The following is a 27,342-nucleotide window of genomic DNA, read 5'->3' on the forward strand; positions in this document are numbered from 1 at the left end:
TTATTTTAACAATATTTTATTCACATAAATTATAATATAATATCTACATACTTAAAATTTAAAAATAGATTAAAGATGATAAATGCTAAATGTAGGAGATTTAAACCACTAAATCTGAGGATTTTGCATTTCCAATGGATCTTACCATCAAAGACTTGGATCGTGGAATACTTGTTAAACTTTGTGTCTAAAACAATACAAGTAGGCGAAAATTTAAAAATGCATTTCATAAAGATATTTAACGATAAGTTAGAAAGTACAATAATTTATTGTTACTGGATAAGTTAGACGTACATGCAGCATGTTAGTATTGCCATCAGCGAACCAGCATATCCTTTTCGCTCAGCGATAACAAAGATGTATCAACTCCTCTCTAAAAAAGTAATGTACAAAATTTAATGAAATAATATTTACAAAATAAATAAATATATTTACAATCATTCATTTATTAAGATTAAATCTTTAGTAGATGATACGCCTTAAGGTTATGCAACACAAACAGCGTCAGCTATACCTATTTTCTTATTATTTCATTTTTTTAGTAAAAATGTTACAAAAAGTGCTTTCAAAAATAATCACTATACTGAATACAAGGTACAACTATAAAAGTTAAAGTGAAAAAAACTAAATTATAGGAAAAATTACCGGTTTTGCCTAAGGGAGATAGAATTTATAGCCGCTAAGCTTCATCATTTTTGCCGTTCTCATTGCACTGAGAGCTCAAAACATTCAGATTTCTAGATTTTTATTTCCGGTCGTCGTCAAACGGTAACGCGCAGGTGGTAGGTGTTAACGTACTTGTGCTTGTTAAACATGTAAATAGTTACCTCCAGCGTTCTCGGCGTATTTCCGTACTGAGTTTTGCATCGTTGAAAACCGTTGGAGTGCATATTGAAGCGTGTCGAATTTGTACTGCGCGACATCACCAGTGTCTCACTTCTATTCAATTTCCGTTCGCAAAACATCGCCTTAAATGTACGACGATATTTATCGGATAAAACGCAGTATAAAATAAAATTACACGAAGCGTTAACGGCCAGAAGAAGATTAAAAATGTTTCCTAATCCTAAACAAATTCAAAAAATAAAATAAATATATTTAATTTGTATTAGATTACAAACATGACTCAGAAATGTAAGTTATAAGGAAAGAGTGATTGGAATCTTTTATATCTGGGGATTTAATATCAATTTCACTCATTCATTTAAGATCATGGTGATTGTATGACCAGGTGGTATTGGCGCAGGACACATATGATTTAGAATTTATGATAAAGTGACACTTTCACCGAATATAAGAAGTGGGTGATGCATATAAGCTTAAAAAAGACAGAATATCTAGTGATTAATAGCGATGCTAAATTTCAAATATTAATTAATAACGACACAATAATTAATCTAGTTGATCAAAGAGAGCTAAACCATACAATAAGTGAAAGCAGGAAAATTATAGGTTGTGAAAATTATAGCTTAATAGTCTATGGTTGGACAAGAACACAAGGAGAGGAAACAAAAAGAGACTAGAAAAAACACTAGTAGAGTCAGTCCTGGGCTATGATAGTGAGATATGGTTAGTAAACGCAGATCTAGAAAGACGGCTTCAAGAGGTCGAGATGAACTATTTGAGAAGAAGCGCCAGGGCGTCAAGAATGCAACGAATAAGTAATGACGAAATTCGAAATCGCATGAAAACAACGTCAACAGTGATAGAAAGAATCAAAGTAAGAGGTTTACGGTGGTTTGGACACCTGATGAGGGTTAATGGCAACTTGGCCGACGAAGTTATTTAAATAGGTTCCGACAGGGAGGAAGAAACATGGAAGACTGAGAAGAACCTGGAATGAAGACTTCGCAAAGGCAATGCGAGAGAAACAACTCAAGATAGAGGATACGCAGGATAAAGAGTCTTGGCGAAAGGGATTGGGTAGACAGTGCTTAGTTGTAATTTGATATGTAATATTTGCTGATGTGTACAATCTAGCTCAATATACAGAGTGTATCATGAAGAATGGTACATATGTTAATATGTTATAGATTTGTTCATTTTAAGCAGTTCTCAAAGGTAACTGAGATACAGCCAGTTAATGCATAAACTGATTTATTTAAATGTGCACATAAAACATCGAAATTCGGACTTTAAAGGAAGGGTTCGAATATCCCACCGCCTAACTCGATGCACTTGGCTGATTTCTTGAAGATATTACGCACTGTGCTGCGTAATTTATCCTGATGTGCCTTGATTCATGCAGCACTGGCCGTAATACGAGCGATTAGCTCATCACGCGTGTTTACTTTTACTTGATAAACATCTCTTTTCAGCCATCCCCACATTCTCCTGGCAAAGTCTGTTGGTTCAAGGTGTTGAACATGAAATGGATACATGCCATGAGTACGCAATGTTCTCCATACTTTTACATGAGGAACACCAAGACGGGCAGAAAGTCTTCTTGTGCTGGTAGATGGACTGCGTTCTTCCTACTGAAGAATTTGTTCAACTTCATTCAGAGTTTGCACAAACGTGCAAACCTGCACGTTGAGAATGAATACTTGTACTTGGAACAGAACCGGTTTCATGCAATCTGTTGAATGTTCAAGTAAATGCTCTTGAATCTGGCAGCACTTGGTTAGGAAACTGTCCCCTATAGTCACGACGAGTACCACGTGCATTTCCATTGCAGAAATCGTAACAAAACACCATATCAGCATATTCTGCATGAGTCAATATGTGTGGCATTATCAACAACTTAGTCGACATGTTAACGAAATAATGTTAAATGTCAAACATTGACAAATGATTGTTTCACAACAGCCGTGCGTGATATTAATTTATGCATTAACTGGCTGTATCTGAGTTACCTTTGAGAATTGAGCACATGTTTTTAGGAACTTTTCTGTTTAAAATGAACAAATCTATAACATATTAATGTATGTACCATTCCTCATGAAACAACAACCTGTATATACATATATATCTTTTGATATTATTTAGACACACCCTCCACAAAGAGAATTTTTTATCCGTTAGGCAGGAATCACATCCATCATGGATAAATGAGCACTGAAGTGTAGGTACATTTTTTTTATAAAATTATCAAAAGAAAATATAAAAGAAATAAATATGTTGTCTTACCTCTTTTTATATTATTTGTATAAGGATCTGATGTACGAGCAATAGAATCATAAATTAAAAATGTAGCTGTTGGTGTTTGACAGATTAAAAAAAGTATAACAACGCTAATTAATAAAAGAGTAATTCGATTTTCTTGAGTTTGAGTAACGCTTTCCTAGAAACAAAAAAAAAATGTACCATTAGAACAACTTTTCGAAATATCTATTTATAAAAGATAAATTCGGCGCCAAGTCAACTCAACCAAACAAATTCAGTTTTGACCTCGGCAATCCATTTATAAACATCAAAAGGCCAATACCTGATTCTTAGTCATCTTCTTCCTGGTCACTTGGGAAATGTAAAGTGCCCGAATTAAAAAGCAATTAAACGTTGCAATAAGAATTAGTGGTAAAATTCCGAATGTTAACGATGAAAACCAATACATTATTGTAATATAGGTGTCGTTTTCTGCTAAAGATGTTGGAACCGTGTATATTGTGTAAACCAGTTTACCGCATGTACTATTAAAACATAATGATTCGGTTATGTTTTCAGTATCAGTTTCATTTGAATGATTTTCCGTTAATTCGTCATTTTCTTTTTGGCAAACACAATCCTTCGAGTTTTTAGGAAGAGTCTTATTCTGATCAATTAAAAATAGATTGTCGATAAAAAGAAGATTCGATTGATTTTGATGATTATCTTGAATGTTTTCAATGTTAGTAAAATTACTTAAGATTGTAGAATTTATTTTATCATCAGTTAAATTATTTTCAATTTCGTTTTGACATCTATTTTCATTTACACATTTTTTCTTCATATCTAATTGGTATTCAAAAGTAGTTGAAATCGTTGCTAACAAACACAATAAACTTATAATTGTAATAATATTTTTTGCTCTGGTTTCCGTACATAAAACTTTTCCTTTTATTGGATGGCAAACTACGATGTATCTTTCAACTGTAAATGAAACTGTTAACCACACCGATGTACTACCTAAAAGGAAAAAAGAATTCATAAACATCTTTACATATACGTAATCTGACGCGGTTGAAAACGTTTAAATATTCTATTTTTGAAATTTTGGGTGGTATCCAATTTTATTAAAAGCCGATTGAAAATCTGACAAAGGATTTATGTAAACAATTTCAATTAACCAAACATAAATAGTATTTTATTTTTGTAACTTACTTGCAGCATCACATAACCAATGGGAAATTCCATAAAATCTCCAATATAACATATATTTTTCATTGTGTATGTTCGGATAATGCGTCAAAGACAGTAATAGTACAAAGATGAGATAAATTACGTCAGCTATTGCTAGTGCGGTTAAATAAATCGTTGTTGTACATCGCATTCTTCTCCTAAAGAAATTAAAAAAAATAAAAATTAGATAAGTAAGAAAATGTTATAGCACAAAAATGATTTTTATTATTTTTTATAATTATATAGATTTTGCAAACATCTGCTTGGAGACTTCTTCCGTAATTTCAATCAATTTTTTTTCTATCACTAGGTATTTTCACATAAATGCTTTTTTAATATCATTTTTAGTAATTTTTGCAATCTTTCTTGAGGTGTCGGAATATTTTATTTATAGAGTCTCAAAATTATTAGCTTATCTTAAAACATGCATTATTTCTTAAGCCGTCCAGATTTTTAGTGCTCGTATAGATGGAGTTCTACGAACGACGTGGTATCAATGTATTGACATATGTAAATAAGTTAGCAAAACAATTAGATGCTGATGTTAGTATCTCAGTAATCATTCATTGTGTCATATCGACTCAACAAATCGTCGAATTGATTTATGTCGATGAGAAAAGCAGTGAGTATGGGGATATGCAAAACTTTTCGATAATCAGACATTAATTATTAATCAGCGTCAGAATCTGAGTGTGATGGGCGATCAGGTCAGATGGTGAGTCAAGTTCGGTTGTTGTTTACCGGTCTGGCAGTTATAACTACTTTATTGCTTTTGTATGAACCCGGAATTTAATTTTCTTAATTTTGTAATTTTTAATTTTTACTTTCCTAATTTGTTTTTTTTTTTTTCCCTAACTTTTTTGTTTTAAATTGTTTTTCTTTTTTTTTTTCGAGGTGACAATGGAAGATCAGGTGTTGTTCCTGAATTGTCACCTCGCGGTTGTGCAAAGAAGAGAAGTTATTTTCTATTTTTGCTGTAGTTGAGATGTGTTCTTTTTTTTTTTTTTTTTTTTTTTTTCTCTTTATTTTTGTTATAACTTTTTTCGTTTCTATGATTATATTTTGATTTTGTTTATATATGTATTGTTTTTTTTTCTTTATACTTCTTTGTACAATAAATGATTATTTATTTATTTATTTTATTTATTTATTTATATATATTTATTTGACGAAATTCATAGCTATTTATAGACAAAATTTTGAAGAGGAATCAGAATCCTTATCTGATGAAGATGAAAGCGTTCCATAGAGCAATCAGAATTTAGTATTTCATACCGATTCTTCAATTAAATATTTCCACTATGTCCTTCAAGATACTGGAGTAGATAACATTGACGATGAAGAAGATGGATTATATTCTATTATAAGATACAATATAATCTGGGATCTTCTTCTTCTATACTTTCTGGCCGGATCCACCAGCAGATTTTTCTGACCATCTGTTCTTAAACCATTTCGGCTTTACTCTACAAAACTCTGAGCTAATATCAGAGGAAAATGTAATAATTAATTAATGCGAATTAGGGAATAAAGTGATGAGTTAAATAATTGTTGGGTTGGGTTGGGTTGGGTGAAGTGGTTGAGTGGAACTGTGTGAAGCTCATCGTAGCGAATAGAGTAAGCGAACAATTGGGGGATGAAAAGAAAATGAAAGAAGACTATAGTCGCTAAGTCCATACGAACACGTTGAAATGTTTTGTAATTTGAAAAATTTATAAAATGTAAGATCAAGGAAATATACACAATTAACCGATAGAATTGATAAATTAATCAATAAGGATACTCGACAAAGTGATTTCTGATGATGAACTTTGTAAATAGTTCGAAACGTTAAATGACTTAACAATAAAATAAATACAAAATCAAGAGGAATTTCATGTATTTGGATTTATAATCATTAAATAATTAATTATTAATAATATGTGGAAAGTTTATTATGTTATTGTTATTTGGATCTGTATGTTTCAGGGAAAAAGTTACCCTGAAACCGTTCCTAAGGTTAAAGCAATTTTCGATCGTGGAAGTGCACCAAATGTGACAACTAATCGAAAAGTGATACATAAATTTGAAGAAATTGGGTCGATTATGGACTGTAAATTTCCTGTGCGTTGACGTAACGGACGGTCTCTTGAAAACATAGCTGCTGTAAACGAGAGTGCGTCGAAAGGCCGGAAACATCAATTCTACATCAATAGAAACGAACGAGCCACTGTTTGGTGCGGATTTTGGGCAGCCGGCGTGATTAGCCAGTATTTTTTTGATAATGAGGCTGGCAATGCTATAACTGTCAACGGTGTGCGGTATCGCAACATAATAATGGAGACCTCATCAAGACGGTATGGATCGAGAAGACTTGTGGTTCTAGAAAGATGGCAGTACACCGCAGCAAGAAAAAATCAATTATTGATAAATGGGCTCATCCATACCATTGATGCTCTAGGCATGTTTTCAGAAAAATTATAAAATAAAGATCTGAGATAATATAAAGAACACAATAAAGAATGAAAGAGTGTATCTTACCATTTTTTTTTCATAGAACGGTGGCTATGTTACAGATCCTTAAAACCAACAGACTGGTATTTTGAAACGATCTGAGAGATAGCACTTAGCTAAATGATATAATATTTACTTGAAACGCGATTAAAAATACATATTCTACTAGATATATTGTATATAATATATAAAATTATATTGTAATATAATGTTAATATAATGTGACATCTTGGATACAGTTAAGAAAAAGTGATTGGATATGTTTAAACTAAATTTGAAACTTTACCAAACGACTTAAAAGTATTATGTCTCATTTTGGTTCCAAATGAATACATGTATCGATTGTTCTCATGACCTGAAAACACCATAACAAGATTTTGTGTGAAAAAAGAATATATTTGGTTTTGCACGCAAGCCCTTCAAGTAGAGATATATTTTTAACATTATTTTAAAGATTTATTTTGAACATAAAAAAAGATTTAATCATTGTTTTTTTTAGTAATTTTTTAGCACTCATTTTTTTTAATCAACCCTTTGCAAGGATTTACTTTATGAGAGTATACTAGAATAAGCTATTGGTGATATCATTTAGCATAAATTTCCTATTTTATGACACAATATACAAGTCAGACAAGGAGTTAATCAAAGTATCGAAAGATTGTCAAATAAACCTAAGAAAATGTGTGTTGTTATCAATTGCTGAAGCTATTAATCGCATTACATTTGATAATAAGAGTGATTTGTTAACTCCTGGAGAACGCAGAAACACCACGTCACTTTAAATATTATTATTAATTAATTATACATTTATTTTCATGTGTTTTAGAAAAGATAGCTTTTATGAGATGGTTTAGCGATCTATATGGAGATACAAAAGAGAAAATAATAATGACATTGAATTACAAAAGTGTGTCTCCAAAAAAGTCCAAAGCAAACGGATTGATGGGGATATAACGTTGGTTAAGCACTATCTCTCCTATAGTAGTGGAGAAAACTCAGAAACTATAAACGAAAATGATCTTATGAATTGAATAGACAATAATGAGAAGATTAAGAACCTGCTGAGTCCACCAGCATTTTATTCAATTCCTAATTGTGTCATTCCAAAAGTAATTGAGCAGAAATAGATTTCAACTATTGCTGAGATTCGTTCATTTTGCTGATAATACGACGGCTGACAAAAGTGATAGGTTATACAAAGTTAGAAATCGAATTGACATGTTGAAGGAACGATTCAATGTCGAATTTGTATGTGCCTGGAGAAATGATAGCTGATGATGAAACAATGATTCCTTTTCGTGGCCGATTATTATTCAGACAGTACATTCCCAACAAAAGCCACAAGTATGGAGTGAAAATGTTCAAGTTGTGTAATCCAATTGGTTATACATTGAGCATGTCACTGTATTCTGGACAAACATTATTGGACTGCAGTCTGCTGAACTTGCTGAAAGAGTAGCTTTGGAACTTGCAGAGCCATATTTATCTGAAGGAAGGCTTATAGTAGCGGATAACTTTTATACATCAGTGCCATTGGCAATGTCACTTTTACAGAGAGATACCCATTTATTAGGTACCGCAAGAAAGAATAGGAAGTACTTACCAAAGGATATCATGACAAAAAAACTAAAAAAGGGAGAAGTTGTTGGAAAGTGGAAGGACAAACGCGATGTTTACTTCCTAAGCACAAAACACACTTTGGAAAAGATGACAACTGGACGAAAAAACAGGTTGGGAGAGGCAGTTTGTAAGCCAGTTGCTATTTCAGAGTACAACAAGAGCAAGCAAGGGATAGACCTTTCAGACCAAATGTCAAGTTTTTTACGCCCTTGAGAAAAAGCATCAGATGGTATCACAAAGTAGCTTTTGAGGGTCTATTGAATACATTTACAATGATTTTCACAAAAGGAAAATTCATATTGCCTCATTCAGGGAGATGCTTGTGCTTGAGATGCTAGGTATTGAAAAGAATGACGTTACACTAAAACGTTCAGATTCCCTGAAGTACAGCTTAGTGCAAAGTGAAGAAAAGGATAACAACAATCGGCGAAAAAGAAGAAGATGTACAAATTGTTACACAGAAGCCGCAAAAGAAGGAGGTTTTCACAAGATGTCATGTTTGTGACAAGTATATGTGTCTCCCATGTTTTACAAAACATCATTGAAAATACAAAGATAATTTTTGTAAGTTAAGATCTCATTGCACTTGAGTAATCCTGGTAATCCTCATGGCACTAAAGTAAAACAGTTGTTACTGTAGTGCTATGAGGATCACCGGTAAATTCACGTTTTTGTTGCTTTCTACCCTTATATATACCATTTACATGTAAAAAAGATGTCGTTTTTCAAAAAAGAAACTCTAGTATACCATTTTTTTACAGTGGCCCCTAGAGAATTACTTAATTGGTTGTATGGTGGCAGCCAACGTGTTAATAGGAAAACGTCTTCCTTCAATCTAGTGAGACAAATTACTACTCCCAAAAATTGTGTGAGCTTTGAAAAAGTTGGACGAAACAAGAAAGGATGAACTAGATACTGAATTAGTCGATTATTAAAATCGAATACCTTGGCAAGCTTTACGCACGAGTACTACTTCGTGTTGTCTTAACAATCCATAGATACTATTACTTTAATTTAAAAGTATAGTGATTACTTTCGTCCATAATGACTTTGTTTGAGTACCTTCGCTAAAGACGACGGAAAAACATTTTTTTTACATGAGTCTTGTATGGATTAATCAAACAATTAACCTTATAATTGGTTTTTGTGGCATGAATAATAAGATAGAACCTATTATACAATGCTTCTTAGCTTCACAAAAATTAACTATTTTTCAAGAAACACTCTTTTTTTCTTTTTACAAACTGAAATCTTCAGTAAGTATTCATAATACAGATAAATATTATGCCAATTTTTTATTCTTTATCCGATGTTGTTTTGGAAATCATCCTAATTTTATAAATGGAAGGAAATCAACTTTCCTTTATTTATTCATTATTGAAAAGTACGTCACTTTAAAACAGACCCGAAACTATAACACCGGATATGCATTTCACATTCCTTCAAACTTGTGCAGGCTTACAAAGAGACAATTACATGGCTGCTAGGTTTTGCAATGCATATATATCGCAGAGGAATTTAATTATAACTCCAAATATATATAACTATTTCTATTTCGTAGGGCTTAGTTTTCATATTAATTGATAGAGGTTTTCATTTTTAAAGTTCCGACTGCTGTTATATTTATGGAATTTTAGGCGTAACAAGATTATTACTATCAAGTCATTTTTATAAGAAAATTTTACAATGTTTTTAATAAATGTTATATCAAAAGGCATTAAAGTCTATTCTTAAAAATGTAGAAGATAATAGCTTCAGTTATGATGTTCAGGCTTATGAAGCGATGTTCGTGTTATGCTTTTTGAAGTCGAACTCCTGCGACTACGTCTTTTACATACCACTAATTTAACAAAGTGCACTAATTAAATAAAGTGGTACCAACGCAACGCAGTAATTAATTTAAATGTAAATGAAATTGATTGTAACTCAAGAATGAAACCAGATCTTAAGTATAAGATAACAATATATGTTAGAAGAGTGAGATTTTCAAAGCAAATTAAAAAATTACTAAAAATAATTACATTTATCTTGAAATACCTAATCAACATCTTAAACTAGATTAAAACACTTTTCTTTTATTCATCTCCAAACCGTTGCCTTATCATAAATGAGAGTTATGAAAGTTTTGGTTCTACTATACAGATTTTTGCATTGAGGTGAACAGTGCAAGAAAGAATTTAAAAAAATTACAAATTAGAAGAATCTCTTTGGAACTATACCTATTGGCTTCAATATACCTGGTTAAAACCATAACGGTGACGATGTTTCCACCTACGCCTATAAAAACCAAAATCGGCACCAAAACCCTTTGTATCCAAAATCTCGATGATTCAACGAATCTTATCGATTGTTCTATATCCAAATCCGTAGAATTCATCGTAACCGTTCTAAAAAAAATTATATTAACGATAACGCTGAAACAAATTAGGATTTTTGCATAATAACAAATCTTTTAATTCTTATAATCAAATCTTATAATACGATTTCAGTTGTAATCACCTATTCAACATTAAAAATAATGTTTGGAAATTGAAAACAATCAAATTTTAACCTGAAAGTATTAGAAAATTATATTCGAAATCCATTCTACGAGTTTTTAATTTTTAGGAGAAATAATAAACAGTTTTTAAAGAACGTTCTAAGTTTTTAAAGTGTTAACGTGATTGTAAGAGCTTTGCTATAAACTTTTATATTTTATTTTAATTTGTAACTTTGAAAAATGTAAAATTGATATTCTATTATTGTGTCCAAAAACTAGTCTCTGAAGATGACTTGAAGCCGAAACTAGTAAGACTCAAGTTTATTATCTAATTAAAGACCAGTTTAAAAGTACAAAAAACATTTTATATTATTTCTCCTGAAAGTATTAGCGTTAAGTATTTTATGAGGTTTTTTAATTTTGCAAAAATAAGTAATCACTTTATCAAAAAAGAATCACGTAATTGTAAAGAAACTACTTTGATAGATTCTTTTAACGTGTTCATTGCTCCAACTGATGATGTTATTTATCATTAATGCAATTTGAGGAACATCATCGGCTATCAAGTAAACCGCAGTTTTCTTTTGTTTTTTTGAAAAATTGAGATATGTAAGTTGGATTCAGAAATAGTGTACAATAATTGATTATCCATATTTGGCCACCGAATTGGTGTTTGCTTTTTTTCAGCAGAAACGCTATTGAAGTAAAAAAGCCGAAAGGGTAATTTTGAATTTAAAGTGTCTGGTCATAGCTCATTATTCAATTATTATGCGCCATAACATTACTTGTAAGGTGCTGTTTAGGCAAAGTTGTTGATTTAGTCATTAAAAGCAGTACTACCTACACCGTGAATATGTTGAGTGTTATAGCGAACATAAATATAATTGCATTTTGTTCAACTAGTTTCTTAACTTTTTCAAGTGCGTTTATTGGTGTAACATATGTTTTGATCGCAGTAGTGATCCTGATCATGAAAAGTTTTCCCCAATCATTGAGGAATTATATGAGCCTATATGACGGTGGGTATGTTGCTGCTATTTTATGAATTGAGATCAGTCCAGCTGTTTCCACATCTTAGAAGAATTTGTGTGGATCTATACAACCTTCGAGCACTTTATATGGTCTAGGTGTTATAGTTGTTCTTAATACTGCATCTGCAACCATTACTTTCAACATCCTTAGTAAAACAGTTTTATTTTTAAGAATAATTCATTTATAATTTCTCGATCTGGATGATTGTGAGTTTTTTAGTAGCAAGTTTTAGACATCGTCCCTAATGACTCCAGCCAACCAGTCAATTAGTACTTCTCAAGCTCTTCTTGGCTTTCTTTCTCTTAGCATACTAAAATTTGTTATTTTCTTATTGTCAACACTGTATTATTGATTTTCGTGATTTTTGTCACTTCCTATCATTGTGTCTATGTAAGTCTGCAGCCCACCTCTATGCTATGTTAGAATTAATCACATTGAGTATCATTTTCGCTGACCGGCTTGTAAGGATAACCATGTTATGCCGCTTTCTATTATTCTTAAGCTGGTCTCCCATCTCTTCCTTGCGTACTTTGGAAATGCTCCAATTGCTCTGTTGCATTTTTACCAAATTGATGTTTAAAAATAAAAAATTTGAGTTAATGTACCTCATAGCAATGTAGCAAGATGGTCATAAAAACAGTCCATTTGTATTTTGATTTCATTTCTTTCTTTTCTAATTATTACTTTTAGAAGATTTATTTATTTGTATTTTTATGTTGTGCGTTGGCAATGTTACCTATATATATTATATTAATGCGTCCAACTCCCTATCTGGAGCATAGGGCATCGACAAACATCCTCCGACCTCTCCTCCGTGTCATCAGCTTTACTTCTCCCAATGTCCATCATTGTCTATTCAACTCCTTCGTCATAGTCCTCCTCCATGTTGTCCTGGATTTTGTTATTCGCCGGCTGCACTGTGGATTCTAGTCTAGTGCCAATCTTTATTCGTAATGTCTTTCTAAAATTTATATTTTGGATCATCGTCCATGTTTCCCTTCCGTACAATAAGATACATTTAATGTTGCTGTTTAATATGCGAAACTTGATTTTTCTCGATAGTTGGGAGAAGTTCCACATTTATCTGGCTTTCTTTATTCTTTACACCACGTCTGCCTCTGTTCCTGTGTCTTTTGTTACCATACTGCCTAGATAGCAGAACTGTTCTACCTGTATGTTATCGCTGTTTATTGTACCTACCTGGTAGTGCGTTGTCTATGCATTGCTGATGTTTCCTTTGTATTTATCTCTAGCTCAGCTTGCCTGCACCATTCTGTTATTTTATTTAGTTTTGTTTGCATGTCTGCATGCCTATGCGACAGAAGACACATTCTAAATCATTTAGTTTATTTACGAAGTCCCACTTTACGCTGTTTTATGCAAAATTTTCATTTTCCAGAACCCCATCTAGTACAATATTGAAAAGTAGAGGTGGTAGCGGGCATCCTTTATTTACTTAGGTGCGCCAATTCAAAAGAAGGTACTGCATAGGGGCAAGTTTAGTAACCAAATAACAGTCTAAACAGGAATATTACCCAATTGGTGATTTATTTCAGTTTTTCTACTTCATCATTACATCTTCTGATCGCTGATCTATTTGTGATTTTATTTCTACAACTTTCTGTCTGAAGAGTTCATATTTAGTGTTTCATCCCAAAATCAGAATTTTGTTCTTTTCTGAACAGAATAGTAAGTTTACGTTGATCTTGCTTTTTTGAGTTTCCATTTATAAACATATTTTTTGCATAAACTGTCTCAAGTCACTTTTAAAGCTTGGTGTACAGGGTGTCCCAATTTCGATGTCCGCATAGGCTATCTCCGAAACTAAAAGAGATAGAAAAAAAGTAGCTTACATGTCATGATCTCGTTTTTCGAGAAAATGCTAATGCCGAAAACTGCGAACAGCTATCAAAACCTATCTAAACCATACCATGATGGAAAACATTGTTTCCAATTATTGTCAAAGTTTGTAGTAGTATTTAAAAATTCAGTAACGACTCTGGCATTATGTCCTGGTGCTCCGTCATATTGAAAATATATCATTAAACTAAAATTAGAACTAAAACTAGAACTAACACTAGACACGGGTTTTGCCGTGCGTCTTTTAATAAAAGGTTTGACGTTTCGGATGCCATGTTGCAACCTTCTTCAGAAGCTGGTTCGAAGTGAAATGAAAATATATCATTTGAAACATATTTAATGGCAAATTGTCGACCAATGTGCTCAATGTGCTGCCTTAATATATTGAGATATTTACCATAGTTTAAGTTTTTATGGTAGATACTATATGCCAAAATTCTATTATCTAAAAGAGCACACCATACATTGAATCCTAATCTTCTTTGAACACTCAGAGACTTCATCGGTCCAGATGACATTTTGAACAAACAGCAGATTATTTAATTTTTCTAAATATCATCTACAAAATTCTAATCTTAGATTGACGGCACGTAAATAATGAGTTAGCCCCGCTTTGTATGGTTTATACATATTTTTCTTTCATATTCGGAAGCAGCAGTTTTTGGGTCAGACGTCTTGTTCAATTTCTCTGCAAGATGTTGATGGATTTATCGCAACTGAAGCCAACACATTGACTTCATCTTCTTGCAGGTCATTTTGGTATGTTTTTGCACGTGCTTTCCGGATACCTTGTGAAATATAATTCCGCGGCTAACGTCGCATTCTTATCTGATAACATATAGCATTCCATCATGTTACATTTTTCATAATTTTCGAAGTTCATTGTAAAGTTTTATTCAGTTTTGTTATACTTTGACACTTAACATGCTGGTGCTTCGTACCAGCACATAATACCAGAGTTGTTATCGAATTTTTAAATACAAACTTAAGCAATTATTTGATACATTATGTGCCATCATAGTATGTATGGTTATCACCATAGCAACATAATTTTTAAATACATACATTACTTTTAGATAGAACAAAATGAATTTTTGTTAATTATTTAATAACTATAAGAAATATACCCGACAAACTATATATATTTGTTATCAGAAGAAAATAACAAATTATTTTAGATCATAGCCAACTATGGTTTCCATTTAAAAAAATAAAGTTACGTCTAAAATCTCGAAAGTAAAAGATGGGAAAAAAATTCTACCTACGGCACTGAATTCTTCGTAAAAAGTTGCCCATATAATGTTTTATTTATAATACTCCATCTTTGATAATAAGTGAGATATTCGCGATTATCGTTTTCGCATAATTTTCAGTTTTTGCCGATAGGGCGAAAACAAAAGACGATAGCTGTTCGGAGTTTTCGGCATTAGCATTTTCTCGAAAAACGAGATCATGACATGTAAGCTACTTTTTTTCTATCTCTTTTAGTTTCGGAGATAGCCTATGCGGACATCGAAATTGGGACACCCTGTACAACAAAAGCTAAATGTTGCTATCATTATATGTTTTCTGAACAAAGTGGGTGAAGAAAGTTCAGGATTTTACTTAAATAGTTTCGAACATACCTAGAAACCTAAGTTTTAACGTAACGTTATAAATAATAGTTCCAAGCTCTAAAATGCTTTCCAATGTTTATAATAGTAATAATTAAGTGACGTAAATTATGGCGCCAAATTGAGGTCATATTTCCGGGTTGTATATTAACGTAAAAATATAATTCAAATTTTTGTCCAATTAATCAATTTCTATTTTTATACTAGATGGAATATTTTTTTGGCCACTTGCTGTTAAAGTTATGGTCCTTGATTTTAATTGGCGGCAGTACAAAACACAGTGCTATAAAAGTTATAAATAATCATTATTTTATAAACAACAACAAAAATTTATTGTGATTTGAAAAAAATAAATGAAATTTTTGTTGTATCCAAAAAGTGGTATTTTGTAGTAAGTAAAAATTGATGTTTTGAATTATCCTGTACATTGTTTTTAACCATACAATTGTTTTAAATCTAACCAGTTGTTTCATTACGAATGGCAATATGTGATAATTATTTTTATCAGTTGTAAGTGTATATAAAAAAATATGCGTGTATGGGATTTTTTATCAAGGATTAAAATCGATTCCATTAAAACATCACGTTTTGTTTGTTTACGTGTAACTTTCTTCTTTTTTTGCAATTAACTTAAAATTGAATTTTATTAACACGACCAATAAGACAGGAGGTAATAAAACATCTCAAATTGAGTCTGACTTCCGTTTGACGTCAGCCATAAATAAGTTATGTTATCCTGAAAATAAACTCCGAGTTTTGTTACTAAACCGAAATTTTATTTGCGATAACTATTTTATCTTATCCCTAATATTACATATTAAAAATTACTTACAAATTTTCCATTGTTTTCTTTTTTCTTTTCCTCGGATAATTTTTAATTAAACTTCCTCAACCTGTTGATAGCTTCTTCTAGTTTTTTTTCTACCCATTTTTTAAATCTCGTTTAAATTACCCGATCAATTTTAAACTTAATAAAAACGCTGGAAATTTTAATTTTCAATATCCGACGGAACAATTCCAAAATAAAAAAAAACACGCTTGCGGCTAATCGATGCGTGGGTGTTAATAAATTAACGATATCTTTTCCGGATGAGTTATAAATATTCCAGTAACGTGCTTCCACCGATGTTTCGATCTACCTGAAAACGATAATGATTTATTGCGATTTTTTGAGATAAGAACCCCAACCATAATATTACTCCATTAACAAAAATAAATTAACATCACTAAAAATAGAAATAGTTAATATAAAGCTTTTTTTTAAAGAAAGTAAAATTCAATTCGATACTTCACTTTGTAGTGATGTAAAAAAAATATACACTTCGATGGTCACGTGTAATTTCAATACCTGAATAGAAATAGGATTTCAAACACTGGATTACTATTTACGCGTTGAAAGGATGTAATTTATTCAACGCTTTTGCGTCCAAGATTGGAATTCGTACGTATTTGAATTAGTTTTTAACTACGACGCTTGTATCTTAAAGATTGGGTTATTTATAACTATTTTAGAAGATTTTGATTTTTAATTTTAAGCTATCGTATATTTATTTTTGTTATAGAACGTGTAACAAAGGAATTTTTATTGATCAGCTATCATCGACGATTTTTGGCACATAAAATAGGATTTGTTTTAAAAAACAGACATTTATTGGTTTACATTAAACAAAGAAATGTGTGCGGGGTGTTTCAAAAATAGAGGAACTGATAGATTTTATTTCTATTCGATTTTTATGATTTAAATAGCTAGAAGATGTTAGAAAATTGTAATTGATCTAAAAATAAAATAAATTGTAAAACGAGGCAAATTCGTTCAGATTCAGCCAAAAATAAAATAGAAATTGAATGACAACAGGTCAAAGAAAAGTGGCTCTAAATATATTGCATCACTGAATGAAGTTATAGAAAACTCGGAAAGGCAAACGAAAGCAAAAGGAGCCAACGAAAACTCTATGTAAATTTGGCGACTTTATCTCTTTTCTGGCATATAGATATACCTATTTTATCAAACAAGAAAACTTTGAAAAAGTAATCGAAAAATGGGAAATGATTTGACTTCTGTTCACCTTTATAAGCTAGGGAAGTCAGAAAGATGCTTGTGTCTTTTCTGTACTTTTTTTCTGCCTTCTGCGACCCTTTTATGGCTGAACTTTCTAAGTAAGTTAAACAGGTTAACAGGATGAAAGAAGAAAGTCAATATAATGTAAAAGCATATACTTAATATCTTATTCGTGTGCTTAAATTTTTGTAAAAATGACAGAAATCATGCAAAGAAAGTCACAACAACGGTTAGCGTCCTATCAAAGCAAGAGAAGGAACCACCAAATAGAAACGAGAGGAGATCCAATAACATGATAGAAAAAGTCAGAATTAAACTTCGTTTCCCTTTGTATTATTTCTGCCTTCTAGCTAGCATAAATACTTAAAAGAAAAACAACAGGAATCTAAAAAGGAATCTTATTTTGTACAAATACATATTTGTTAGTTTACTTTGTTAAACACATTGATTGTTTTTGCCAACTCGGCACTCGATTTTGATGACTTGTATCAACATCAACTTTTCAGAGGAGATTACTGTTCTTTAGGACCTAATTTGAAGTTATATGCAGAAAGTTCACTGCTTATGGTGGTTACGATATTTTCTTCCTCAATTTGCTCAAAGCAACCTTTTATTCTTTACAACCTCATTATGCAAAAAAATACAAAAACTATAAAACAATTTTCTGTGTTTCATATTTGATATGGCTAGGCATTGTTATATTTCAAGTCGTATTATACCTCTTCGAAATAGCTAACGGTTGGTTCCTTGGCAAATTATATGTAACAGCTTTAACTTTTTGTATTATATAATCTGTCTGCATAGTCTCAAGCTGATCTCCCTCAGGAATAATCTCTATCATGATGTCTCTCTCAGAAAAAGGAATCTCTCAACCTGCAAGGTGAGTCTTACTCAGCTAGTCCCTTCACGACATATATTGCCAACAAATTTAATTATGTTCTTTGATTCTTAACTATTTTCAATTACTTTCAACTTCACCAGCTGTGTTTTTTGAAAGATATCCTCTTGGGAGATAAAATGACCCATTTGTCATAGTATAATAAGTACTGTACTAATATGGTATTATTATTAATATCGATACCATTATGTTATATTAATTAGAGCGTTAGTTTCAGACCTCTAAAGTGTGTTTCTAGAAATTAATATTGTTTTAAAACTTAATTATCTACAGCGCCAAATAGAATATTATGATTTGTTATCGACTTTTATTTATTGTCAAGTTACAGTGTTAACAATCAAAATAACATACAATTGTAATTAAACAATTTGCATTGTGATAAAGAGACAATTGAGAGGTACAAATTGAAAGTACATAAAAAGTGTACCACAGCTTTCCTACTTGGAGACCCTGATTAATGACAATAGGGATATTCTCAGGAGATAATGTGCAGAATATAGAAAGCAATGGCCGTCTTCAACCAGATGGCTAAACTGTTTAAAAAACACTACCTCAGCTTTGATAGCAAAGTCAGACTCCTCAAATGCTATGTTATCTCGGTGGATTGGAATCGTGAATACTAACCGAGTTAACACAAAGAAGACTCAAAGCTTTCGAAATCGAAGGATTATCTGTAATATCAGGTAGACCAGGTAGAAAAAGGATATCATGTCATAAAAACTTATGGACATGGTTCTAAAAAACGACTACTGAATTATTCAGAGTAGCAGTGAATAACATCATATCCAGGATGATCACCAATATTCGAAACGAATAGACACTTGAAGAAGAAATAAGATTCAAAAAAAGCTTTTGTTATAAAATTATTAACTAAATATAAAAATTACCATAATCTAGAATTCAGTCTAATACAGTTACTTTATCGGATAATTGTAGTGTTAGCTACACACGTGGCATGTTAATTAGCTGTGTTACGAAGAATTAAATAACAAAAACTTTCAATTAGTCTTTCAAACTGCTTTCAAAGTTATCCAAATTTAATTTAAAAATTTAAAAAACTAATCAAAAAGTACATATAATCTTTTCTTTGGCTCTAAAACTTAATTTTCTATCTAAGATTTTCGATTGGCACAGTGCCACCAAAACACTTTGTAAAATGAAAATTAATTAGAAACTAATTGAAAATGAACGTTTTATGGTAATAAAAACTAATTTGTCGAAGATATCGTTCAAAATGTTTATAATTAAGATCAATTAAAAATTAAAACTTTTTTGAGATTATTTTGAAAGTTTTTTTACCAAATTGATTTTAAGAAACCATTAAAAACGGCTATAATATTTAAGAAATTTTATAATCACCCTTATTCGTGTCAAGGATCCAATTAAAATCAAACCAACCCACTTTATGTTCAATAAAACCGCATTTATTTACGTTTCGGAACCTAATCAAAACTACAAATATAACTTGAAACGCTTAAAAACTTGACGTCATTTTTAACAAAAACTTTATGATCGCCACTTTTTGTACGAGAAAATTACTCGTCAGATTCAAGAGCCAATTTTTATACGACATAAACCAATTTATTTTTAGAATAAATTTTTTTGTACGTAACGGAACAAACCCCGAAATTGAATGAGAACTGGGAAATGAAGGAATAATAAATCAACAAATAATTAGATTCTGTTTGTTTTAGTCATTTAGTTTGAATGTTAAATTAGGTACGACATGGAATAATTTATTTTCTTCAGGAAATGAGCCATTTAGCACCTCGGCCAATGTCTTAAAGATTCTAAACAGACCCAATTAAGGGACCCCTTCATATTGCCTACTACTTCTGGGTACGAAATTGCTTTCGAACAAATTCAAACAAGGTCAAGAAGCTATAAAGAAACATCAGGCTAAAATAATAGGAACAATATCTATGTATTTTGTTCTTATATTTTGTTATAACGAATGAAATTTAAATTAGAATAAATTTGCAAATTTAATAAAAATTTGAAAAATTAAGAAAAAGGATTAAGATAATACGTTGTGGGTTCTATTTTTAGTTGATGGGGTGAAATTTTATTTTTATAATACCTTCCTGCACTATGAATAAGCTGCATTTTACACAATATTAGCGAGTGGCACAATGCGTAATAGGGATTAAAACAACGACAGTTAGTGAGTACAAATGGAAATACAAGGACAGTTGGTTGGCACAGGGGACTTAAATACAGAAACATAATCAGATACTTTAAGCTGGACAGAAAAGAAACGTTGTTCCACTAAAAAATTCAGTATTAAAAGTTGAAACTGAAGTTTTGCGTTAAAAATTGGACAATCAACTCGACCAACTACTTCTCAGACTTGTAATGACTGATAAAATCATTTGCTGATTCGAAAAGGAAAAAGAGGATTCAACATCTGCGTGCCAATTAATTTGGAAAGGAATGATTCAATTATTTCATAAAATGACTACACCCGTTTTAAATAGATAAAGAAAAAATAAACATTGAAAAGCAAAATACTCTCCATTGACTCAACGGTTGTGATCTGTTTTAACTCTCCTCAGTTGCTTAACCATACGGTGTATATCGAATAAATTTCTTTTCTTCTTCCAAGTTTTATTTTTGCGTTTCTAAGTATTGGTTGGAGATAATTAGAATTACCATAACGGGATAAAAATGCTTTAAAATGTTCTCATATTCTCTGAAAATTGGTCTGGGAATACTTTTTTGGAAATTGTTCAAAAGTTATTCTCAATCGGGTTGAAGATAAATGTGTTCTAAGAATGTCTTTATTTAACACTTAATTCAAAATTTGTAAGTGTATTTAAATAGCATATGTTTGTTTCTATTAATTCAGTTTATTAATAGTTTGTAGAATAGAAGTCTCAACATTTTAATAGCATTCAGAGAAATATTGATTGCCAAATAATAATGCCAGCATATCTGTGCAAGTTCTTATCTGTATTATTGTAGGATGTGTGATTTGTACACAACTCATCAATGTAGTACATACAGTGCAGATCACAGATCACTCTTTTTAAATCCAAACTTTTCCTAACTCAGATGAGAATTATTTTCAACGTTACCAGGTTTTTAACAGAAAATGTCAAAAATGTTTCCAATTCCACAATCTTACAATAGGACTTTTTATAGATTGTCAACCATCTTTGAAAACTAAAAATAATTGAAAACCCAATGGGTATACTACAGCACCTTACATAAAGCTGTACAAATAAGTTCCCTTGTACTTATCCGGTCCGGATGTTGGCGATCAAACTGATATAAAAAGTCAGTAATCATCCATACATTTTCCGGTTAATAGTACTATTAGTAAGTATATTCTCATAGCTTGCCTAGCTTGCCTTTTACGGAAACTATTAAGACAGCATCAAACTATTGAGGTTAACAAATCACCAAGATATCTATCGGGTAACGACATACTTCTATTTGTACATCTGCTTGTACCAGACCTGCTCCAGATATCTGTATCAAGCTATGTAAAAATATTATCTATGGATTATAATATTGTCTATGGTTAATAAATTATTCGTAAAGCTGTAAGGATATTATACTATCTACCTGAGTAGTTATAAAAAATATAACCTAGAGCAAAAACCCGACGGTGTAAACCTACAAGATACAGCTTAGTCAATTGCGAATTGATTCTTTGAGAGGTCCATTGCAGAATTGAATCACTATTCACATCACAATATATACATGATAAAAGGTGGCAAGAAGAAACAATCCCTGTCCACTGGAAAAGAAGTATTGTTTGTCCGGTGTACAAAAAAGGAAACAAACATAACTGCACAAGTTATCGTCTACAAAATATTAACATATATTATCAACAAGCACATTAATCCCCTATCTGAAGGCATTCTTGGTGAATATCAGACAGGGTACGGTAGACGTGGTACGTTCACTATAGATCACATATTCGCAATCAAACAAATTCTTGTTAAAAATTGGACGAATTAACGGTGCCACGGAAAGTGGCACGATTGATAAAGTGTCTAATGATGCACGCGAGCTGCTGAGGGGGACAATGTGGCGAAGAGCAGCAGCAGAGAGATGGGAATATTTTGGGTATCAAATTCGATAGACTAATAGATGTGACAAGTCCGTAGTGGATATACCAGAGTTAGCAAACGCGCATTGTTAAAAATTATTATCAAAATGACGAAAATTAACTAAAGAATTAGTACGTCATTTTAATGATGTGAAACACACGACACAAATCCGCTGTGGTTCTGAAAAAAAATACAGCAGTCGGTGAGAGTGTGACCGACAGTCCAAGACTTGGATAATCACAATTAACGCATTTTGGTGTCAGAATTCCACGTATGATTCATAAGAAATAAATGTATTCCTAACGAATCATTGTTTGGTATGCATAGTGTGGAAAGAATGTTGGATCATTCGTTGAGCATATAATGCGTTAATGGTAATTGTGGAATATTATTGTAGTATGATACCTCAGTTTTTTTGCTACGAAAAATATGTGGTTTTCGCAGGACCTTGTTACACCGCCCGTGAAACATTTACAGTTTTGCACCAGTATTTCTTAGTAGTTTTATCTCTCATTTTAGTAACCACAAACAGCTGTCATGATCTTGCCACTTAATATATGTATATGAACCGCTTTTGTGGAGTTAATGATAAATATAGATAATGCCCAAGTGATGATTTAATAAATACTCCTTATATTAATAAATAGCAGCTTTGTATCATCTTATTATCAACGTCATTGTAACCAACCATAAGGTACCATCAATATTCTATTCCGTTATACAGAGACTCTAAAATTAATGTACGATTGTATGCACATATCAAGATCTGATGTTTTGTATGATGATTCATTCTAGAAAACGAAAACAAAAACTACATTTGACAAATGTGCCTGCAGTAACGATTTTGTGTTTTGAAAGTGAAATAACCGGATTGATTATGAATGATTACTGAGAATTTTTAACGATCATAAAGGATTGTTATCTATTTATACTGATTTCGGCTGCTACCATATTGGTTTAGACAATTTTCGTGATTTTCCTAAATGATTTTTAATAATTATAAAGTACTCAACACGTTTCTAGACGGTCTACTCTAAAGAATAAAACTGATAAATGATTTAGATAGACAATGAAAGTAGACGGCATTTGTAAAACGACCATTTGTGTTTCAGAGACTATAATTAGTATAATTGTTGCAAGGAGAATGAGAATTATTTTATGACTTTGCAAAGCAATTTCAAATACGGAGGTGTAATTTTGTGATGCAGATCATGTATTTGAAATAACTTTAAGCACCATATAGCTAGATAGATAGAAGGAAAATTTACAAACGTTCGCTGGAATATAAGAAGAATAATAACCAGAGAGCTTTCTACACTAAGTTAATGGTTAGCTGATTGGCACAACTTATCTCAACCATTCAAAGATAAAGCTGCAGAAGTAGATTGTGTGCGTGTATTTCCTAGTTACAATTCAGATTTAAACCTAAGGAAACTTAGTACAATCTTCGTCAAGTTAGATTTGCTATAATTAACTTCCAAGTTTTATGGCATCTTGAATAACATAATAAATACTCATTACCCAGCTGAGGACAGAATTTACAGTTATGAATTATTACGGTTCAGAAGTACCAATGAAATGAAAACGCATACTGGGAGAAGAGTTAGAACAAACTGTAACTGGAAATACATATAAATATCAATCCGCCACGGAAAGTGTATGAAAAAGGAATTTGCTACATAGTTCATATTCAGTAGTATCTAAAATAGATTAGAAGATCAAGGAGAAAAGACAAGTCTGTTTATTTGTTTTATTCTACAGTGATACAATAAAGTCTCCATACACCCCAGAAAATGATAATATCCCAGCTTCCGAAATGTAATTCAATGAAATTTTTTAACAAAAGATGTAAGAAGTCTATATTATTTCCATATTTTACAACTATATGCATAAGTTATTATTAATCATGGAGAACACAAAACATAACCATATCTAACTTAAAAAAGTCTACAGACAGTAGGTTACTCTATACATACTATATCATTAACAATCAAAACATGTCGAAATTTACATACTAAAATTACGTCAGTTATAGCAGTACGTAGATTTTTTGATTATGTTTTGTGTTTTTCTTTATAAATAATAAGTTATACATTTTTATGTAAAATATTAAATATTAATATAGATTTCTAATATCCTTCGTTTAAAAATTTCCTTAAATTACATTTCAGGAGCTGAGATTTTATCATTTTATGGGGTGTATGTAGACTTTATTGTATCACAGTATATAAGGAATTTAGATTTGACAGACATCGATCGTAGTAATGTCGTTGTTTTATACTGCTTTCCACTTCATTGTTCACATACTTTTATGAAACCTCTAAGTAAATATTACGATGATATCCTTGAGAAACTGATACACAATTTCTGAAAAATTGATATACTGGTTTTAATGGATTTTGGAAAACAATAATATGGCTTTTTCATATTTCGATCGTTACCAACCTGGATTTTAAAATTACAAGATTACATATTTAACATTAAAGTACACAGAGATTTTAAAATTAATTCGTGATTCTTTACACACACAAAAATCTGGTGTTTTGTATAAACTGTGGGAGATTTTTATAAATAAAGAAAAATATAATCATCATAAAGGCTACTGATAAATAACATTAGGACAATCGCATTCCATCCCAACCTTTTGACCTTTAAAAAAGACTTCCAAATTTTAAAGCAATCGTTCTATATGGTATCAAGGCATAACAGAGCGTGCAAAATAAGAAATGAAGTACTCATAATGGGAGACTCATATGAGTACTGCAGCCAATTAACTTTGACTTTTAATGGTTTTAAAGTACTTAATACGTTTCTGGATGCTTTTAAATAGTTTTAGACAATTTTTCAAATATTTTTACAAGCAAAACATCAAAATATTTTGAAAAAATCTGATCGAGAAACATATTAAATACGGAAAATATTTATATTACATAATATACATTCCACGTGTTGGCATAAAGCTGTATTTACTGCACATTATACATTAAAATGTACAGAATACCATTAAACCTAGATAAACTAGCCAACCATAATAAAGGTTACTTTGTCATGAGTGCCAAGTCACAGAGGCATAACTAACAATGATTTAACAAATTGACGGCCAATAAGAGTTCTAAAGTACCATGCATTAAATCAGATTCCCCAGTGGGAGTTTTCATTACCCTAGCTGATCTAATAAAACTCTACAACAAAGAACCCACTTGTAAACTTAGTTATGAATAGGATGAAAACACCTTGCACGTTTTGAGTGCTTTACAATTGAATCCTAAACGAAATTACACCTAGGCCAGGTATGTCCAGAGAGTGGATTTTCTAACAGAAACCTAATTGGAATATTTCGAGATATTAATAAGGCTACAATGTACACTATTTGCTACTGTAATCGCTAAAGTTTTTTAAATGATAACATTTATTGTTACATTTACTAAATAAAGGTTTAAAATCATTCGAAATAAAAGAATATTTTAAGACAATGAAAACAAGCAAAATATGCTAAAAATCATTCTAAACTTCGCCAATCGTTTTAAATCGACTGAAATTGTCTTGAAGATATTATGAATTTCCCAAAATTATTTTGTGATAGAAGAATGATTGACAGTACTTTTAAAAGCTGTATTATGTTTCAAAATTTGTTAAAAATAGTTTTAAGGTTTTGTTCTAAAGCATTTTCTTGTATTTTTTTTATTACTTTAGTGCGAGTAATAAAGTAGTAGCAGTAAAGACATCAAAGTTTATGAAGAAAAATACAGTTTTATTTGTTTAGGCAGTAACTTTTTTTAATTATCTCATAACGGAAAAGTAACTACAATTATTTATTTAATTTTTAAAGAGTTAAACGTTCCTTTAGAATTTTTGTTTCATTCTGATAAAAAATGTTTTTGAATTTGCAAAACTTTTTATGTCGTCGAAAATCGTTAACTGAACAACAATAGGCAATTTTGTAATAATTTAGTGTTATAAAATGTGTTTGAAAAAACTTTTTTTTGCTAGTTTACAATAAATAACGAAGATAACGAACATGTTGATTTTTTATTTTGGTCTCCTTGAAAACGCTTTTGTTGATTTTTGTAATTTATTTTCGAAATAAATCAGCGATGGTTTACAAGTTTTCTTTTTGTAACAGACACAGTCAAAATAGTAGTAAAACTCCGAAATTTTAAACACGAACCAAAATCTTGTCCAAATATATTCCTGGAGATAAAGTAAACCACTTCAAAAGTGTATTTAATAAATAAACCGTTATTTTGATTGATTTTATAAACTAAGCTTTACTCAAATTTCTTTACTTTCATTTTTTATTACATTCTTTTCATTCCTAAACTATCTCCCCAAAAATTTTTCTTACCTCAAAAGTAATCACAAATCTTAACAACAATTTTATACACTGATTTGCTTTTTATTTCACCTTATTCTTCACCAACAAAAAAAATCTTTAGTTACTCATTTGCTGTTATATCTATTTTACACCTAGTAGCTATTTATAAAATGAAACCGAACGAACCGTTCGTTAGGATAACGTTCGTGAGAATGAACCCGAGGGGTTTAGAAACGGTCCTGAAAATTTAACACACGCGAACGAACGCGCACACTGAAACAATTTTTCCTCCTGAAATCGTCTTCTTCACCACTGTCGACTTGTTAAATGCGTCGTTTCATTACGACTACGCAACGAGATCACCGCAGTTTGAATGGCCGCGACGGATTTTAAAATTAGACCGGTGTACTTTCAGCAAGACGAAAAAATGGTAATTTACTTATTTACTTAGTAAAAAAAATTCTCTCTTTGTAGTTTTAATTGTTTTTTAATTTATTATTTTAACGTTTTTTAACGATCTTTTCTTTATAGTCGTTGAAAGTGGCATTTTTTCTAAATTATAATCTTGTAAATAAAATGTTACATTTTCGACCTT

General features: G+C 31.2%; 1 protein-coding gene across 5 annotated transcripts; it reads right to left on the minus strand.

Annotated features, from left to right (window-relative positions):
- Positions 1-27,118, minus strand: LOC111428792 (Proctolin receptor). Of its 5 annotated transcripts, XM_023064520.2 has the most exons (9): positions 26,778-27,118; positions 16,247-16,553; positions 10,650-10,817; positions 4,300-4,475; positions 3,428-4,104; positions 3,130-3,283; positions 828-1,066; positions 295-373; positions 1-187 (listed from the first exon to the last, which is right to left on the minus strand). In XM_023064520.2, the coding sequence occupies exons 2-8, from the start codon at positions 16,255-16,257 to the stop codon at positions 317-319; spliced, it is 1,482 nt and encodes a 493-aa protein (XP_022920288.2). In that variant the 5' UTR covers positions 16,258-16,553; positions 26,778-27,118; the 3' UTR covers positions 1-187; positions 295-316. The 5 variants fall into 5 exon arrangements, 3 of the variants coding, with proteins under 3 accessions (XP_022920288.2, XP_022920264.2, XP_022920255.2); XR_011641846.1 differs by lacking the exon at positions 295-373 and having other exon boundaries at positions 646-1,066; XM_023064496.2 differs by lacking the exon at positions 295-373 and having other exon boundaries at positions 10,668-10,817.
- Positions 27,119-27,342: the final 224 nt, after the last annotated feature.

Source organism: Onthophagus taurus, chromosome 1, assembly GCF_036711975.1.
Source record: "Onthophagus taurus isolate NC chromosome 1, IU_Otau_3.0, whole genome shotgun sequence".
Classification (NCBI taxonomy): domain Eukaryota; kingdom Metazoa; phylum Arthropoda; class Insecta; order Coleoptera; family Scarabaeidae; genus Onthophagus; species Onthophagus taurus.